The sequence below is a fragment of the Equus caballus genome, chromosome 1 (assembly GCF_041296265.1).
Source record: "Equus caballus isolate H_3958 breed thoroughbred chromosome 1, TB-T2T, whole genome shotgun sequence".
NCBI classification, from domain to species: Eukaryota; Metazoa; Chordata; class Mammalia; order Perissodactyla; family Equidae; genus Equus; species Equus caballus.
In genome coordinates this window covers 30388439-30407204 of record NC_091684.1, presented here as the reverse complement: position 1 = coordinate 30407204, position 18766 = coordinate 30388439, and the positions used below count along the sequence as shown (strand labels likewise).

The window sequence follows — 18766 nt, the reverse complement described above, 5'->3', positions numbered from 1 at the left end:
AAAAAACCCCACCGATTTGTACAATTGAAATGAGTAAACTATACGATACATAAAATATGCCTCAATACAATCAAAAAAAAAAGAAAAAAAGAGGCATGACCACAATCATATTTTACCATGCATCTATCCTCTGGTAGGACCTATGAGACTGCTGGTCTAATTTCAAGGTTCTAGGCTTCAAGAACCAAAAGGGAAAGAAAGAGGCAGGAGAGAACTGGCACCGAAGAGAAAGTCATACAAAGTTCAAAACAACAAATCTTTCATCTCTTCCTTGTTCACGTTGCTAAGAGTAATGACTAGGATAAAACTAAAAGAACTATAAGATGTGCACCAACCTCCAAGGGATTCCAAGGATGCATCAGAAAATGCAGGGCATGCAATCCCTCTATGCAAACAGATTTCTTATACTCTAGGTATATGAGAATTCTCTTACCACTCCATCTAGAACACACTGAGAGGCTGGTTTTCGAGGATCGAGAGAAATTCCCGTCTCTGAAAGAAGTTCTTGAGAACCAGTATTTATTCCAGTTTCACGCTCAATACGAGACTGCAGTGAATGAAGACTTTCATCAGGTGGTAAAAGAAAAGAAATTATCTTTGCAGAAGTCATATTTAGGATGTGTACTATCTGGATAAATAGGAAAAAAGAGAAATGGTTATGGATCATTTGTTACATAAAAGATTCAGTGCTAGATACTAAAGGGTATATGAGCAAAAGGTATTATCTCTGCACTAAACAAGGTTCAATCATTTTCCAAAGTGAGATCTTCTATAATTATAAAATGACATTCTGAAAACTGAAAAAGGAGTGTTTACTTTTCTACCACAACAGATGTTAGTTCCAAGGAATAGAGTTCCAAAGTTTATTCTTTCTAGTTCTAAGGATGCAGAAAATCAAGAAATAAAAACCCCCATTTAAAAAGGCAACACTTATTTATTCTGAGAAACATATCATAGATCTGGAAGGAAATGTTCCCATTTATCAAGTGCTTAATAACATGCCAACCACAGAGTTAAGTGCTTTCACATAACATCCCGTTAATTAGATTTTGTAATCTCCATTTTGGCAAGGAGAGAAATCAGAGCTCTGAGAAGTTAACTCGTTAGGGATCACACAGCTGATAACTGGGAGAGCTTAGATTTGAACTCATATCTATCTGACTCCCCACACTGTCTCAAGAAATAATCAATGGATAGAAGAGCAAGGCCTCTCTTTAAACAGAAAAACATACTGTTATTCTCATTTTTCAGATAAGGCAACCAAATCCCAGAGCAGTGATCTGCCTAAGGACCCAAAGTTAGATAAGAAAACAGTGTTCATATTCTCACATAAAGCCCCACTGAAAGCAGTCTGATACAGGCCAAGGGAGTCTGAGACTGACTTGGGTGGGGCTCTACCCAGGTAACTAAGGACAGCCACAGAGTTAAAGGTCTTTTGAACACAACATGATTTTAAATCCTCTTCCTTCCATTGTCCTTAGATAAGCCATACAAAATTAATACCTATGTTTCTCCAATGCCTTACATCGACTAGTATATGCAAATAATTAAAATTATCTCTGCTGGAAATGCTTATTACAAAGGTAAAGCATTGGGGCTGGCCCAGTGGTGCAGCGGTTAAGTGCGCACGTTCCGCTTTGGTGGCCCAGGGTTCGCTGGTTCGGATCCCAGGTGCAGACAAGGCACCACTTGGCAAGCCATGCTGTGGTAGGTGTCCCACATATAAAGTAGAGGAAGATGGGCACCGATGTTAGCTCAGGGCCAGTCTTCCTCAGCAAAAAGAGGAGGATTGGCAGCAGTTAGCTCAGGGCTAATCTTCCTCAAAAAAAAAAATAGGTAAAGCATTAACTTTCCTTTAACATATAACAATCTTTTATGTTTAAAAAAGGGCGAGGGATGAGAAGGGGATCTTTAAGTTGACACAGATTTACAATACAAGTAAACCCACTGAGAACTTCCATTCCTTCCCAGCCTAGGCAGATTTCACACTATGACAGCTGCCTCTAAGAACAACAGCAGAAACTTAGGATGAAAATCCTAAGGTGGACATTTACTTTTACACCGGGTATATGTCAAACCAGGGTAAGTGATCACACTACCAAAGCTGAGCCAGAAGGGAGCAAAAGAAAGGGAGAGGAAATACAACTGAAATTTCTTCTTTTGTTCACTCAAATATTTAATGAGTGCCTACTACGGTACATACTATTAAGTGTGTTGTCGTGGTAGTGGGTATGCAAATTGAGTAACTTATGATCCTTGCCCTCCAAAGACTCATAGCCAAATAGAAGATACTAAGAAACATTAAGAGAACTAAAATATAAGGCAAAATGCGATAGGTACAATAATAACGTAAAGTATTGTGCAGGTTCCAAAGGAGATTACTTGGCGGGAGGAAAAAGGTGCTTTATAACGAGGCACTATTTGAGCTAAACTTTGAAAAGGAAGAAGGATTAGAACAAGAAAAGAATGAAAGAAGAAAGGTTCTTTTAGGCAGAAAACAAGGTAGGCAGAGGGAGAGAAGTAGAAAGAAATGAGCATAATCAGAGAATATAAGCAATCCAGTTCAAACATACACAAAATGATGTCCCCTTAGGGCATAATAGGAGATAAGGCAGGAAGTGTAGGATGAAATGAGAACAAGATAGATTCTGAATACCAACGCAACAGTTTGGACTTTATTCAATAAGCAAAAAGGAAATATGGAAGGCTTTCTAACTTGAGAACCTGCATTGTTAAAACATTCAAAAGAGGGGCTGGCCCTGTGGTGTAGTGTTTAAGTCCACGCGTGTGCTCCACTTCAGCAGCCCAGGTTTGTGGGTTTGGATCCCAGGCACGGACCTACACCACTCCTCAGCCATACTGTGGCGGCATCCCATATACAAAACAGAGGAAGACTGGCACAGATGTTAGCTCAGGGCTAATCTTCCTTAAGCAAAACAAGAGGAAGATTGGCAATAGATGCTAGCTCAGGGTGAATCTTACTCACCAAAAAAAAAAAAAAAATCAAAAGATAAATCTGACAAAATAATTGGATATGCAGATTGAAGGAGAAGGAATAGTCAGATAGCTAGTTTCCTACCTAGGTAACTGGAAAGGTGACAGTGCAAGTAAGAGACACAGGAAAAGCTGCAGAAGTAGATTTAATGGAGCAAATGTGTTCAGTTTTTAATAAATTGAGTCTTGGGTGCCAGTAGGACCACGAGATGTAGTTACATACCAGTTATAAATACTCTGCATAAAAGTCACAATGGAGAGATAAATTTGGGAGTTATCCATATTCAGTTACAGTTAAAGTTATACAACTGAAGAGACTGCCAAAGAAAAGGAAGAAAAACTATTACGGAAAAAGAGAAAACCAAGAAGAGACTTTCAGGATATAGTTACACATAGGGGCATGAAAAACGAGGCAAAGAAGGAATAATTAAATACTCCTGTTTCACCATTATCTTCAGTGGCAAGTTCAGTATACTTTTTCAACTTTTCCACATATTTAAAGTTTTTCCTAATAAACAACTGGAAAAATATGCAATCAGACTCTCTCAACTGTTTTTTTTAGGGGAAAGAAGTATTTCAGTAACTGTTTTGTTGATTTCTTTTTCAAATGAAAATCAAACAGACATCATTCCCTCCCTGAACAATAAAATAAACACCTTAGAAAAATGCCCTACAATAATGCCAAGCTGTTTTGCAGTTTATGCTTCTGTGTTCATGATAGTCCCCTGCCTGTCAATCTTTCCCCCACCCATTCCCCTCATTAACTCTTACTTATCCTTTAAAATTCAGTCCTGTTATCATGTCCACGAAGCATCCCTGAACTACTATGAATAGTACCCTACGCATACCTTATTCTCCACTACCTCATAATAATATTGATCCTTTCAAGAATATATTATTGTACTTGACATTAAATAAATAAATAAATAAATAAATAAATACATTTGCCCAGATTCACAGAAGTAAACAGTGGTGCTGCAAACTGTACAGACCACAAAACACATACGGAGGACTCTTTCCCCATACCCTATGACAAGCAGATGCTCACAGACTTCTTCAAAGTAGAAATGATACTATGATTACCATGACAAGTCTGAAAAAAAATCTGAGATAAACAACCAAAACTTTCTGGAGGCAACAAAGAACTAGAAGACATCACCAAGTCCTGCTTGGCTGACACATTAAGGGATGATTTATTCCTTGGCACAGTAGAAGAAAACAAATTCAAGAAGTCAGGTATCTTTTCAATGTTAGCCAAGAATGACATCAATACAGCCTCAAGTTCCTATTTAATAAAGTATGCCAAGATTAGAGTAAAATCTTCTATGATTATACTTTCTCATTTCAATTTCGGAAACCATATCTACTACAAGCAATCAATATGGAAAGACCACAGATGAGAGCTGTTTCTGGGTATACAGTGTAAGAGAACCTCTCATTCATAGCAGAGAATATGTACTGAGAACCTGGTACATGCCCTGCTTTGTACAGAATGCTGTACAAAGGGATAGGCATGGCAAGGTAGCAGGGTGGGCGATTGTTTATAAAAGTAGTAAAAACAAACCCAGCATTGAAGAAGATAATCGACATGGAGACGATGAGTGGAAGACGAAAAACAATTAGGGAATATAGTAAATATGACTAAATGACAGACTGGCAGAGACCATTCAGAGAAAAGGAAAGTTGAATATGTGCCAGTGTAGGTGAGGAGACACACAGAGATAGAGATCATTCTGGGTAGAAGGATAGCATTTGTCAAAGAACAAAAAAGATACTGGGCTTGATGGCATAAGAAGCAGTGACAAGTTGGTCCTCAATGAAGTAAAGGGTAAGAGAAGCAGGTTCAAGGCAAGCACTTGGTTGTGGTGGACCTGCTTTAGGAAAGCCCAAAAAAAGCCAAGCAGATCAGTTTAGAAGTAACTTGGTTGGCAAGAAAGAACTATGTTAGTTTCTTGGACAGAAGAATGAAAAAGCATTTTCAGAACATGAGATGGGTAGTTCACGCTGCATGGACTGTAGAATAGGGAGGAAGTATAGAGGCATGAAAGCCAGGTAGGAACCTTCCTCACCAAACCAAATCCAGTATGATTCAACTTAAATTTGTGAGGTGATAATGGCAGGAATATGAGGAAAGGGAAAACCCTAAAGATGCTTCAAATGAGTAGTCAACAAAGACCACTTAGAAATAAAACTGAGAAGGCTTACTAAAGAAATAAAAATGCATCAGCTCTAAGAATATTATTTTCTTTTTCAAATAAGCATCAGGAAAAGATTATTAAAACATATTTATGCTCATTTCCCAAATAAATTTGTTAACTTCAATGCAAATCTTATGAAGTAGATCCCATTCAAACTAACCTTCAAATTCAGAATGTGATCCATTAACACAAAACATCTTGGCTGCTTCAAAGTTAGATCAACAGGTCCTCCTCTCTGCTGAGGATCCCAATTCAGCATCAACTGTAGCCAGTGTTCCATGGGTTCTACTATTAAACTAGAAAGCATACAAAAATAGGGTGAAAATCATTATGTTCCAATTTTCCTTCAGCAGTGTAAAAAAGGTAATTTTATAGGTTGTCCATTTCCTTTCTCATTGCTTGTCTGTACCATTTTGTATCTTACTTTCAAATAATTTATAAAATGACAGGGGACAAACTTTCTTCCATAAAAACAATCCAAAATCCACATATATACATTAGTTACTGGCAACTCCAACAGGCGAGTCCAGTTCCCTTCTCCAAGGAACCCATTTACTTCATTATCCCAAGAGTCTTCTCAGCACCTAAGCCAATCAGTTAAATGGTAGCAGTTCTTGTTTCCACCAGACCTGTGCTGTCCAATGTGGCAGCCACTAATCACAAGTGGCTATTTGCATTTGCACTTAAGTTAATTAAAATTTAAAATTCAGTTAATCAGTCACACTACCCATCTTTCAAGTGCTCAGTAGCTTCACACAGCCAATGCAGGTACAGAACGTTTCTATCATCACAGAAAGTCCTACTGAATAATGCTACTTGGAACAGACAACCCTACTGTTACTTTTACAACCGTAAAGAAGCTGAGGTGAACTTCCTCAACTAAAATATACTTACCTACAAAGGCTATTTGGTTGAGGTAAATGGCTACTAAACCGAACTTCTCCTGTCATCTCTTCACACGCAAATATACACTTTGGATCCTTCTTCTTAATCTTCTCATGCCTATATAAAAACAAAAACGACCTCAGTTAACAACCTGATTGTCATAAACATTCTAAGATATTTGCCATTTAATTTTATTCAATTATGTGTTTAAAAAGCAATTATAACATTTAAAGAGAGGTATCCCATTAAGCACACCAAAATTCTCTTTCATTTCTTACCAGGTAAATGGCTGCAGATGATGCAAAAAAGGCCTATATCCAGCAATACATTCAAACACCATGGTCCCAAAGCTCCAATAATCAACAGTGGCTGTGTAAGGCTTATTCTCAAAGAGCTCTGGGGCCTTAAAAAGGAAAAATGCTTTAAATGTCAATACTATAAGAGAAAAGCTACTTTATTTTTGAACTAGTATATTTATGACCTTCAGAAATAAGAATGAGTATCTTGCACACTTAAATTCAAAGAAATAATACATGTCTTACCAGATACTGCAATGTTCCCACAAAAGATGTACATAGACTTCCTTGATCAACATCTTTGGCATATCCCAGATCAATTATTTTATGCATAATCTGCAAAATAATAAGTATTAAATGGTTGAGAAACTTGAAAACGAAAGGCAACAATGTCCTTCTAATGCTGGTGGTGAAGAACCTGGGCTCTGGAATGACACAAACGTATTTCAAGCCTGAGCTCCACCACTTTACTAACCGTGTGATCTTGATCAAGTTATTTAACTTCTCTCAGTTTCCTGTATAACAGGATTACTACCAATCCCTACTTCACAGAATTGTTATTGCCATTCAATGAAATACTGAAAGGAAAGAATTTAACACAGCGCTAAGGACAAGGTAAAAACTAAATACAGATTGACTATTAATTTTTATTTTGGTATATTCAGAATAAGCTTGATCCATTAAGGAACAGGCAAAGGTAAGGGTGACTTGCAAACTTGAAGAAGCATCACACCATCTTAAAGTAGATCAATGTGAGTAAATACCTATCTAACGTCAAGAACATCCTGAAGTCTTTGGACACACAAAAAAAGCAGAGACAGTTGGTGCCAAGCACACATGAAGAGCTCCTAAGAGAAGTATCATCATCAGGGTTTCATCACCTCCAACTGACCACCATCTTCACTAACTAAACAGGACGCAACCCAGTTTAAGGGTCAGACTCTTGGCTTTACAACTTTATTGGAATGGAACTTGGGTGCTAGAAGCAAGAAAACTACTCAAATTATTCTGATAAAAACAAATATTTCAGCAGTCAGTTCACAATTCTGGTTCTTCTCAAGATGACTCATTGAGGAATCTGAGAAATCAAGGTTTTGAATTTTAATTAAATATAGAACTTAGGACTTTGGGGAAGAGAAGGAGTTTTTCTTTTTTTTCTTAAATAAGAAACATACTTAAGTAAACATACTTTTTTTTCTTGAAGTAAAGCAGATCCAGGATGTGTGTGTTTTTTGGATATGCTTCATAAGGATCAACAAATTATTTACTCACTGCCTACTCTCTCTGCTAGATACTGTGCTAGAAAAACAGAAGTGAACCAGACAGGTGCAGTTCCTTCTCTAATGGAGCTACTGTGTTAGCAGAGGAGATAAATAACTAAACACAAAACCACAATTCAGTGTAGGGAGGGCCAGGATAGAAACAGTATAGAGTGCTGTGAGTGTACAGGAAAGGCACCAAACCTCAAAGACTAACTACATCAGGGAGGCTGGACTCAAGGGCACGGAACATTTCTTCAGGTTTCACCTACCTTTCCACCAACATCCTGAAGAACTATGTTTTCAGGTTTTAGATCACGATGTATAATTTTGTTTTCATGCAAATATCGGATCCCAGACCCTAAATAAAGTTTAAAATGTATTTTGAGGTAATGGAAAACACTAAATTTTAAAAAATTCATCCTCACATTTTGTACAGATCTGCCCTGATGCTCAAAGTTATATGAACCATCATAACTCTACGATTAATGATATTATAGCAGTTCATATTTTCTTCACAGAAAATCCAGTAACATTGAACAAATACTGTAGTATTATAATACATGCTCATGTAACAGGAGAATTAGTATTAAAGCAATGGAACAAGCAATTGAGAAAACCCCTATATTTACCCTAGTATCGTTTCCCTCCCACCTAAATCACCCTCTTCAACTAGACTTTCGCCTCCACAACCTAGGAAAAGAAGCAAAATTAAAATGCATATTATGGCTTTTGAGCTTCCTCCAAAGGCCTAGGTAGTGGTTATTTTAGGGATTTTTTAGGAGTAATTCTGATTAAAAAGAGATTTTAACCCTAAGAGTTGACTTGAGAACCTATGTCCATGAGATGCAATGCCACTGTTAAATAAAATTACTACGTTAATCAGGGAGGGAGGGGAAGTAAAATCAAATAAGGTCATTTCACATCATTTTTTGTCAGCAAATGGAACACCTATTAGTCAAAAATGGACTCCTACCCAAAACCAAAAAATAAATAACAAAATATCCTAGGTTTAACTTGACATCAACAGTAATAGTTAAATTTTTCAATAATTTCTTATAGATGTTAAAAATCTATGCTTTGAATGGTACATTAACAATTCTCCTTAATTCCCAAGTAGTATACAGAATCTTTTATAGACCAAAAGGGCATTAAATTATGATGGTATTTTCATATTGATTACATACCTATATCACTCAGTAAAGAAAGTATCTGGCTTTCTTTAAGTCCACAGCAATTTTCTGGTTTGTTGAGTAGCTAAAGGAAAAAAAAAAGAAGTCTAAAAATGTACACTGCCAATATTGCCGGGCAGTAATGGAGACACATTAATCACTGTATTCTAAGAGAATATTCAAATAAGAAAATAAGTCATGATTAAGAAAATATAAGAGGGGCTGGCCTCATGGCGTAGTGGTTAAGGCTGGTGTGCTCTGCTTCAGTGGCCTTGGTTCATAGTTTTGGATCCTGGGAGTGGACCTACACCACTCATCAAGCCATGCTGTAGCAGCAACCCATATACAAAATAGAGGAAGACCGGCACAGATGTTACCTCAGAGCTAATGTTCTTCAGGCCAAAAAAAAAGGAAGATTGGCAACAGATGTCAGCTCAGAGCAAATCTTCCTCACCAAAAAAAGAAAGAAAGAAAGAAAATATAAGAGGGGAAAAATTACCAAATCCATACTGAGGACATGTAAATTTCATGAAAAGGCTTATTCAAGTAAAGATAAAGGGGGAAAGTATTTGAAGTTGAAAAATCTCACAGATATATTAAAAAATAGCCATATGGCAGATTTAAAATGAGATAGGAAAGAAAGATTTGAAATAGAGAAAAAAACTTTTTTATAAACATCTTCAACATTGATATTTTGATCTAACACCATCAGTATAGTCCCATCCTGCAACCACTACCAATAACAACAAATCAGCAAACATTCCCGGTAAAGGACCAGATAGTAAATACTTCAGGCTTTGCAGGCCATATGGTCTTTGTCACAACTACTCAACTCTGCTATAGTAAGAAAGCATCCATAAAAACAGGTAACAGGGCCATAGTTTACTAACCCTTATTCAAGATTATCATATTGAATGTGATTCAAACACTGCTAAAGTTCATGATATGCTATCTCATCATCTCAAGACAGCCACACTACCTTCCGAAGATCTCCTCCAGAACAGTATTCCATTGCTAGAAGAGGCACATCATTAATCAAAAAATTCAATTCCTCAGGAACATCACAGGCCTTTACAACATTGGCGTGGTTCAACCTAACGAGAAGGGGAAAATACCATAATCAAAAATTGTTTTCCGGGGCCGGCCCCATGGCCAAGTGGTTAAGTTCACACGCTCCGCTTCAGCAGCTCAGCGTTTCACTGGTTTGGATCCTGGGCACAGACCTAGCACCCGTCATCAAGCCATGCTGAGGTGGCATCCCACATGCCACAACTAGAAGGACCTACAACTAGAATATACAACTACGTACTGGGGGGTTTTGGGGAGAAGAAGAAGAAAAAATTTTTTTACAATGAAAAGAAACTGGGTTTGAAAGGGTAGTTAATTGGGGGGCAGTGTGGGGAAGAAAAGCTGGCCTTATTTATAATATTTTAATGTCTCACCTGTATAACTAAAAATTAATAATTTTTAAAAAGAAGATATAGATAAAAACACTATCATTATTACTACCATTACATTTCTATGTGCCAAGTAGCAAGCAATTTACATACATTAACTCATTTACTTGTCACAATAATCCTACTATAGGTAGATTTATTAATAGTCTCATCACATAGGAGATAACTGAAGCACAAACTGGTTAAGTAACATAAGATTACACAGCAAGAAGGTGGTCAAGTAAGGATACAAATCTGGCAGTCTGGCTCCAAAGTCCGTATCATACTGCCTCTCCCATAATCACTCACGATGTCACCCAGAAGTGCACACCATTAAAATTTTGGCATAATTCCTTCCAGTTTTTAATCTGAGCACAAATAGATTTTCTCGATAAATACTGAATCTCACTATCCATTGTTTTCTAATATCTTTTTTTAACTTAATAATATATCATCCCAGACATTATCATCATCATCATTATGCTCAGTGGTTCTCAAAACTGGAATAGATTCCCAGGTGTTAGGGACCTAAAGAAACAGAATCTTCATGTGCAGGGCTTGAGAATTTATACTGTTAACAAGCTTTCCTGGTGATTTCTCCACATAGCCAAGTTTGAAAACCATTAAAGTGAACTGAAACAGACACTGCAGTCAGAAAGTGTTTATTTCAAATCCAGACTCTATTACCTATCAGTTGTATGACTATGAGCTTCAACTTCCTCATTTATAAAATAGGGATAATACATAAATACAGGGTCGTTGTGACAACTAGAAGAATTACTTGCAAAGCACTTAGCACACTACCTGCAGAGATTTTAAAATATGTCCACTTCTCCCTTCAAGAGCTTAATTCTCCTCCCCTTCAGTGTAGGCTGTACTTAGTGACTCATTTCTAACAAACAGAACGTGATAGAAAGGATGGAGTGTGACTTCCGAGGAAAGATCATAAAAGATATGTCAGCTTTCATCCTGCTCTCTCTCTCAGATCACCCATTCTGGGGAAAGCCAGCTGCCGTGTCATGAAGACATTCAAGCTTCCCTATGGAGGGGTCCACATGGTGAGGAACTGATGCCTCGAGCCAAAAGCCATATAAATGCACTCCTCTTGAAGTGGATACTCCAGCCCCATTCAACCCTTTGGATGACTGCAGCTCCAGTTAACATTTTGAGATGTTTCAGGAGGCAGCTCCCGAGTCAGAACCACCCAGCTACGCCACTCCCAAATTCCTAAACCACAGAAAATGTGAGATATTAAATGTTTGTTGTTTTAAGCCACTAAGTTTTGGGGTAATTTTTTATTTAGCAATAGATACATTATTTAACAACAGTAGCTGAGAGCAAAGAAATGAGAGTAGTGATTGTTAACTAGAAAGTATAACAAGATGAGCATTGCCCAAGATCCACAAGAAATAGATTCTGCCCTCAGAGAGCTGAGTCTGATAATACCTAGCTGACTTTTTAAACTAGACTTACTTAATGTGATGTTATTTGAAATAGAACTTACATTTAATGAGAAAGAGAAAAACACGCTCCCAAAAAGATCTTCATAAGAATGGATTCCTGGCCTCCTTCCCTATGATGACATCTGGCTAGGCTACAGAACTGGGGAAATATGTCATCAAGCACACTTACTTCTTCATGATCTGGATTTCATGGCACCACCGTTCTCTGTTTTTCGTACTTAGCTCTAGGCGACAAGACTTAATTGCTATTTTGAGATCAAGTTCCTGCCAAAATAGAAAATCAACAGAAAAAAACATAAATTAGGTTCTTGTGCAGATTTACTTACTATCAAAGAAATGGGGAAACAAAACTCTTTAGCTTTACTAATTAAACACAGTCATGTGTCATTTTAACAAGGGACTCATTCCGACAAATCCATGGTTAGGTGATTTCGCCGTTGTGCAAACATCATAGAGTGTACTTACACAAACTTAGATGGGACAGCCTACTACACACATGGGTTATATGATACTAATCCTAGGGGACCACCATTGTATATGCAGTCTGTCATTGATCAAAATGTTTATGTGGCACACGACTGTATTCACCCTCAGCTCTCTCGAGCCAGAGTTTTGCTAGATAAACCATGAGACTATTAAACCAATGCTTTAAAACTAACCTTCAAATACACCAAAGCACACAGGCAAAAAGTGACTGAGGCTGATCCTATAACAGGTCTCTTTAGAACAGTCTCATATATACCGCTAGAAAAATATCTCCCCAACAAACTTCTTTTTGAGCTTAGTTAAGAAGCTAACAAGAGCCCTATTCTAATGCAAAAAACTCCAAAACTAGTTCCTAATCTTTGCATTTCAAGTGACATAAAAAAAAAATCCTAACAATGATTGTACTTCTGTTTCCATATCTACAAAATGAACCTAATAGCTCTTGCCTATGACTAGTAATTTAGCCAGTTCTGACTGAAATTAAACACAACCTGATGCACATTACAGGAAATAGCCAGACCTCATCGCATTCTGGCAACAGTAATAATGCAGCTCAGGAACAGCAGTCAGGACCAAAGAGAAGGAAAAAAAATATATAGATGAGGACGCAAGACACAACTTGTATGGAACTCTAAATGGGGGCAGGGGGAAACAGCTAGAGATAAATAAGATAGCAGACGTACAGAGAGAGAAGAAAGGATAGACTACAATCCAGCCTAACCACAGTCCTCACTCCCTTCAACCCTTCTTTTGTTTTCAGCAGATACCTGGTTTTACCTAGGTCCCATGTAAGCTTTTACCACCATGGAGACAATCTGGTACAACCATAAACAACTTTAAGTCCTAAACTCTCATATGAATGAGGCAGGAAGCTATCTATTTCAAAAAGATCCCACTCTATAAGACCCTTCAACACTCCAGTTTATATTTCACCTACTCTGTGAAGGCCTTCCTCATTCTACCTTTTCAAAAAGAACGTTCTGTAGAAAGTTCATACAAGTCTGGTCAAAAAGACGAGTTCCGTGTTTAAAAAAATGATAATATTCTGGAGATGGATAGTGGTGATGGTTGCACAACAATGTGAATGTACTTAACACCACAGAACTATACACTTAACAATGGTTAAAATGGTAAATGTTATGTATATTTTACCACAATTTTAAAAACTGGAAAATACTAAGTTAACTTCTTTACTATAGGACTGCTCAGGGCTTGTAACATACTACATGGGTTATGAATCTCCAAATGAAGGAATATTATATGCAGCATCACCCATTGTATTTGACCATAGTATCCTTGTTTTCGAAGCATTTCATGGGAATCGTTTTTCCAAACACACTTTGAGAAGTGCTACCCTGTTCCCTAGGAAGAGGTCTTTGGTTATTTTGCCATGCTTCCACATCACTTTACAAATAACTTTGTTATATCGGTAACACACCGTACTTAAAGTGTTTCTGTGTCTACTCTCTCACTTCACCTGAAGTCTCCTTGAGGGCAGAAAATACTGTTTTTGATTTGGGCACCACCAGCACCCAGCACAATAACCAGCTAAATAAACTATCTCACATCCTTTTCTCTTCCTCACTGTGCTTTAAGAAGTGTAAATGAAATACTGGGACCTGGCTTCCACCAAAACACAAGGATCTTGAAAGCTGTAAATGCAAACCCTAAGTCAAGCTTGGAAAAGGAATGATGCTGTTCCCAAGTCTTATGACAGACTATTTCTTCTCTTCTCACTACGGGCCCAGTTGTCAAATGTCCCAGTTTTGGAGAAGGGCCACTCTGGACAACTGGAAAGTTCCTGAGAGATTTCTAAGATTCTAAAGGAGCCCAAATCTCTTCCATTTAAAAAATGACAAATTCCATAGAGAGACAAAGTAGAACAGTGGTTGCCAGAGGCTGAGAGAGGAGGAAATGGGAAGTTATTGTTTACTGGGTACAGACCGTCTGTTTGGGAAGATGAAAAGTTCTGGAAATGGATGATGGTGATGGTTGCAAAACAATATGAATGTACTTCATGCCACTGACATACACTTAAAAATGGTTAAAATGGTAAATTTTATGATATACATACTTTACCACAATTTAAAAAAAAAAGTGATGTATTCATCCATCTCCGGCCAGGGACCAAGAATACTGGTCACAAAAGCATGCCAGCATGCATACTGTTTTCTTCTGACAGGCTGATGGGCAGGCTTAGATAACAAGGCCACAGGCAATATTCTCCTGTAAGTACCTGGCTCCCTCTCATTTCTGAGTGCCTTATGTCCTCTCTTATGGTAGGAACTATTAAATTTACTACTTGTCTGGCTGTCACAGTACTTAATGCCTTAGTCCTTCACCTTCCACTCCCCCTCTCTCCAAGATTTCCTCCTATGCTCTATCTAGAAACCTGCTTCACAAAATTTCCTCAGTGATATTTGTCTTTGTAACTGCCACACAAACATGCCTATTGCTCCCAGGTAGAGTCCCATCTCCCCTACCTCCCACCCTACATTATGGGCTCTCTACCCAAACCCATATTCCATAGGACAGCAAATCATGATTTTCCCTCTTGAATTCATTTCTCCATTCACAGGCCAATTGCAAGCATTTTAGGAATATCTTAACTGCTCATTTTGTCCCATATGTTTTTCCACTCAGATTTATCTCTTACAAAACATCTTCCTAGAATAACACATACATCTCAATATTTCCTTTTTTAAGGTCAATTAATGATGAAGAAGATGATGATAACAGCAACAACAACACAGCAGTAGCAGGAGCTAACAACTGAGGGCTGACCATGGGCCAGTTACTGTTCTTAGCTTTACACAATTACCTTACTGAATTGTCAAACAGACCCATGATGTATATACATTAATATAACCATTTTACAGATGACAAAACAAAGGCTATACTGCAGGGATTATTAGTCCAGGGTCTATATACGTAAAAGGCTGCGGATGTCCTTCAGGAGAGCATGAACTCCCTCAAATGACAATGCATAAGGCTGTATGGATGTGCATCTGTGCATTTTTCTGGGGAAAGGGTTCACAGCTTTTATTGGTATATCAAAAGACAGAGCTCAAACACGATTATTAACTGCTGCTAGGACGGTTAAACGTTCTCAATTAAATCAAAGCAAAACTCCTGACTCGGATGTTAGCTGTCTTCCACCGGTTAGAGCACCTCACCCCAGGCTATCTCCTTCCCCTGTGAAGTCATGATCACTTCACCAGCTGATCCTCACACTGTTCCCCAGCTGGAACGTATCCCCAACTCCAAAGCCTACTATTGCTTCCAAAAGCTTAACGGTGGACCCACCATAAAACCTTCTTCCCCTACTCCAGCCCCTACTGATATCATATGGCCTCCAAGCGCACACCCCTTCCAACAGGCAACCCCCTCTTCAGCCCCATTTTCTCACCCATTGGTGCTCACACATACACTCTCTGATGTGCATCTGCCTCACACACCCTGACACTCTCCATGCAAAAAGACACACGCACTGTCACCCACTTTGTCACATCTTGACACCCATAGCAAGAGTTCTCCCTAAGGGCTCTCACCAGAACCTGACCCAGAACCTCAGGCAACCTCGGACTCAGTCCCCAGGCTCACAGGCACAATCTGACTGTCTGTCTGTCTCTCTCTCTCACACACACACACAGAAGCTCAGTGGCCCACAATACTGCCCAAGGTCCCAGTGACAATCTCTCACACACTGACAGTCACTGTGTTCCACAGACGCTCTGACAAACACCCACAGCCGCTCCCTCGCGCGCCCCGCCTCACCCGATGCTGGTACAGGCAGACGTTCCCGAAGCCGCCGGTGCCCAGCCGCTCCCGCATCTCCCAGGGCCCGCCCGCGCCCGGCCGCAGCCCCGGGGGCCGCTCCATGGGGCGGGAGGGCAAGCGGCCTCAGGTTCCGCCACCGTTCCAAGGCCGGTTCCGGGCCGCCGCGGCTCGCGCGTCTTCCCTCTCGCGAGAGGTATGCGTCACTTCCGGCAACTGCCGCAGGAAAAGCTCCGCCCCGAGTCTTGGGGGCTCCGCAGGGGACCAGCCGGTGAAAGGATAGGGGGAAGAGGGCGCTTTCAAGCTACCAGGTTCTTTGGGCCTTTTCCTGGCTGAGAGATCCAGTCGTGTGATTTTTCAGTCTTCAAAAATATAAGCTCTCTCCACATCCTGCATTCCCTTCAAATTACTTTCCAAACCAGTCTCTCCAGTATTCGTCTTTTCTAAACTTCACATCGTCTCCACCCCTGTCTACACTTCACCTTTCAGACCTCTGCCATCTATCCTCCAACCTCATCACCCGCTGAGCTGGCACTGGCACAGGCCACCAATGATTTAAATATTGAGGAATCCAAAGAACTAGAAAGAATCCTGCGCTAACAGGCCCGCTGATACATTAGCCTTCATAGTTCACTTTTTTTTTTTTAAAACGATTAATCATCTTGCATAGACGAGTCAGGCTCAGCTCTTCTCTTGCTTGACTTCCTATACACCTGTTCCAGGATCTCCCCTGTGTGTAATCAAACGGCTGAAGGAAGTGACGCTGTTCCGGAGTAAAGAATGTTCCTCCTGACCTTGGGAGTTTTTCCTAAATTTACCACGGAGCTTGCGGTCAAGCAGTCCTTCAGTTAGGGGGCTTGCCAGTGCAGTAGTTCTTCATCCTGGGGATTGTTTCTGATGTGCGTTGCGGGGCTACAGAGGCAAGCTTTGGGAATGCTGTTGCTGCAACAAGAAGTGCTTTCAAGTGGCGGATTGCCTTAGCGTAGGGAAACCAGCTCCCAGTTTTCCCTTTGAGTCTGTCAGACGCTATGCGGAACTGCGGGATCTTGTCAATCACTCCAGGTGTAACAATCAGCTAGAGTCAAAATCCCTAAAGAAATATGTCAGTTGTGTTGACTTAGAATTCCAACCAACCCTTTGTGACACCTAGCTGTGCCATGGCAGATATAACATGCTGAGATGTCTAAAGGTGGATATGGCATGTACACCACAGCAATGTTGCTAACTGCTTTGAAAGCATTCCATCAGCCTTTGGCAGAGCAAACGTGTCTATTGTTACCAGAATCGCTGAACAGTTCAACCAGAAGGTAGACCCACTGCATGATACAAACCAGGTCGTGTTGTAGGTTCAGTGATGTATGTGTGGTATCAGCGATTCTGATTTGATGTGCGCTTGGTAGCCATGGAGCTGGAGTATCAGACTGGGAGGTGATGGCAAATAGTTCCTGTAAGAACACGTCTCTTAGAGCTGGGCAGACTGCACCGATTGTGGGACAGAAAGTCCCAATAGGATGAAGCCCTCTTGTTTGCTAGGTGTACAGCATAGCTGGCACTGGAGTGGGTCTGATCTCCACACGTGGGGCTGCAGTCTCCTAATTCTCACTTGGAAGAGTTTGGGAAGGATGCTGAAGACCTGAGGATACTGATGATTGGGCTGGCACCAAAGTAACCATCTTTGCAGGAATTGAGTTGTTTCCCGTAGTTCACTCTTTGAACATTCCCATTCTCAGGGATGCTGTGTAGCTCCTTTTTTAAAAATCCAGGGCCAGATCTTATGATCCAGCCATCCCACAACTGGGTATCTATCCTAAGAACCTGAAATCAGCAATTACAAAAGTCCCATGCACCCCTATATTCATTGCAGCATTATTCACAATAGCCAAGTCATGGAACCAACCTAAGTGCCCAGCAACTGATGATTGGATAAAGAAGATATGGTGTGTATATATATACATACATATATATATATATATATATATATATATATACACACACACAATGGAATACTACTCAGCCATAAAAAAGGGCAAAGTTGTCCCATTCACAACAACATGGACAAACCTTGAGGGTATTATGTTGAGTGAAATAAGCCAGACAGAGAAAGATGAACTCTGCATGACTCCACTCATAGGAGGTAGTTAACATATAGACAAAGAGAACTGATCGGTGGTTACCGGGGAAAGGGGGTGGGGGGGGTGGGGGGAGGGCACTAGGGGTGAAGTGGTCTACCTACAACATGACTAATAATGATATACAACTGTAATTTCACAAGGTTAACTATCATAATCTTAATAAAAATAAAAAAAAAAAAATCCAGGGCCAGTTGACCTCAGGCTCCACTATTTTCAAGTTTGCCAGTCTTTTGGGTATTTTTGAGGAAGATTAGCTCTGAGCTAACATCTGTCGCCAATCCTCCTCTTTTTTGCTGAGGAAGACTGGCCCTGACCTAACACTCATGCCCATCTTCCTCTACTTTATATGTGGGACGTGTGCCACAGCAGGGATTGATAAGCGGTGCGTAGGTCCGTGCCAGGGATCTGAACCGGCAAACTCCAGGCCGCTGAAGTGGAGCACCCAAACTTAACCATTAAGCCACTGGACTGGGCCCCAGTCTAGGGTTTTTTCATGTGTAAAATGGAGGCAATACCTACCTCATAAACATTTTGTGAGGATTAAGTGAAACAGTGTCTATGCCATGAATGCCCAACATGTAATTTTTTATTTTGGCTTCCAAGATACAGCATTCTCCTGTGAGCTTTCTCTCTGTTCCTTCTCCATGTACTTGATGGATCACTCTCTT

General features: G+C 39.8%; 1 protein-coding gene across 3 annotated transcripts in view; it reads right to left on the bottom strand.

Moving 5' to 3' along the window:
* CHUK (component of inhibitor of nuclear factor kappa B kinase complex) overlaps window positions 1-17049 on the bottom strand; it is a 37486-nt gene extending 20437 nt beyond the window's left edge. For 2 of the 3 annotated variants that reach the window (XM_023640995.2, XM_023641003.2), the window contains exons 1-10: window positions 15967-16996; window positions 11873-11967; window positions 9784-9898; window positions 8820-8889; window positions 7905-7993; window positions 6620-6709; window positions 6356-6480; window positions 6087-6194; window positions 5353-5488; window positions 434-628 (exon numbers count right to left, since the gene is read on the bottom strand). In XM_023640995.2, the coding sequence (XP_023496763.1) occupies window positions 434-628; window positions 5353-5488; window positions 6087-6194; window positions 6356-6480; window positions 6620-6709; window positions 7905-7993; window positions 8820-8889; window positions 9784-9898; window positions 11873-11967; window positions 15967-16071 (1128 nt within the window). In that variant the 5' untranslated portion in view covers window positions 16072-16996. Of the gene's footprint in view, window positions 1-433; window positions 629-5352; window positions 5489-6086; window positions 6195-6355; window positions 6481-6619; window positions 6710-7904; window positions 7994-8819; window positions 8890-9783; window positions 9899-11872; window positions 11968-15966 lie in introns of all 3 variants that reach the window. The other variant, XR_011421838.1, reaches the window with a different exon arrangement.
* Window positions 17050-18766: the final 1717 nt, after the last annotated feature.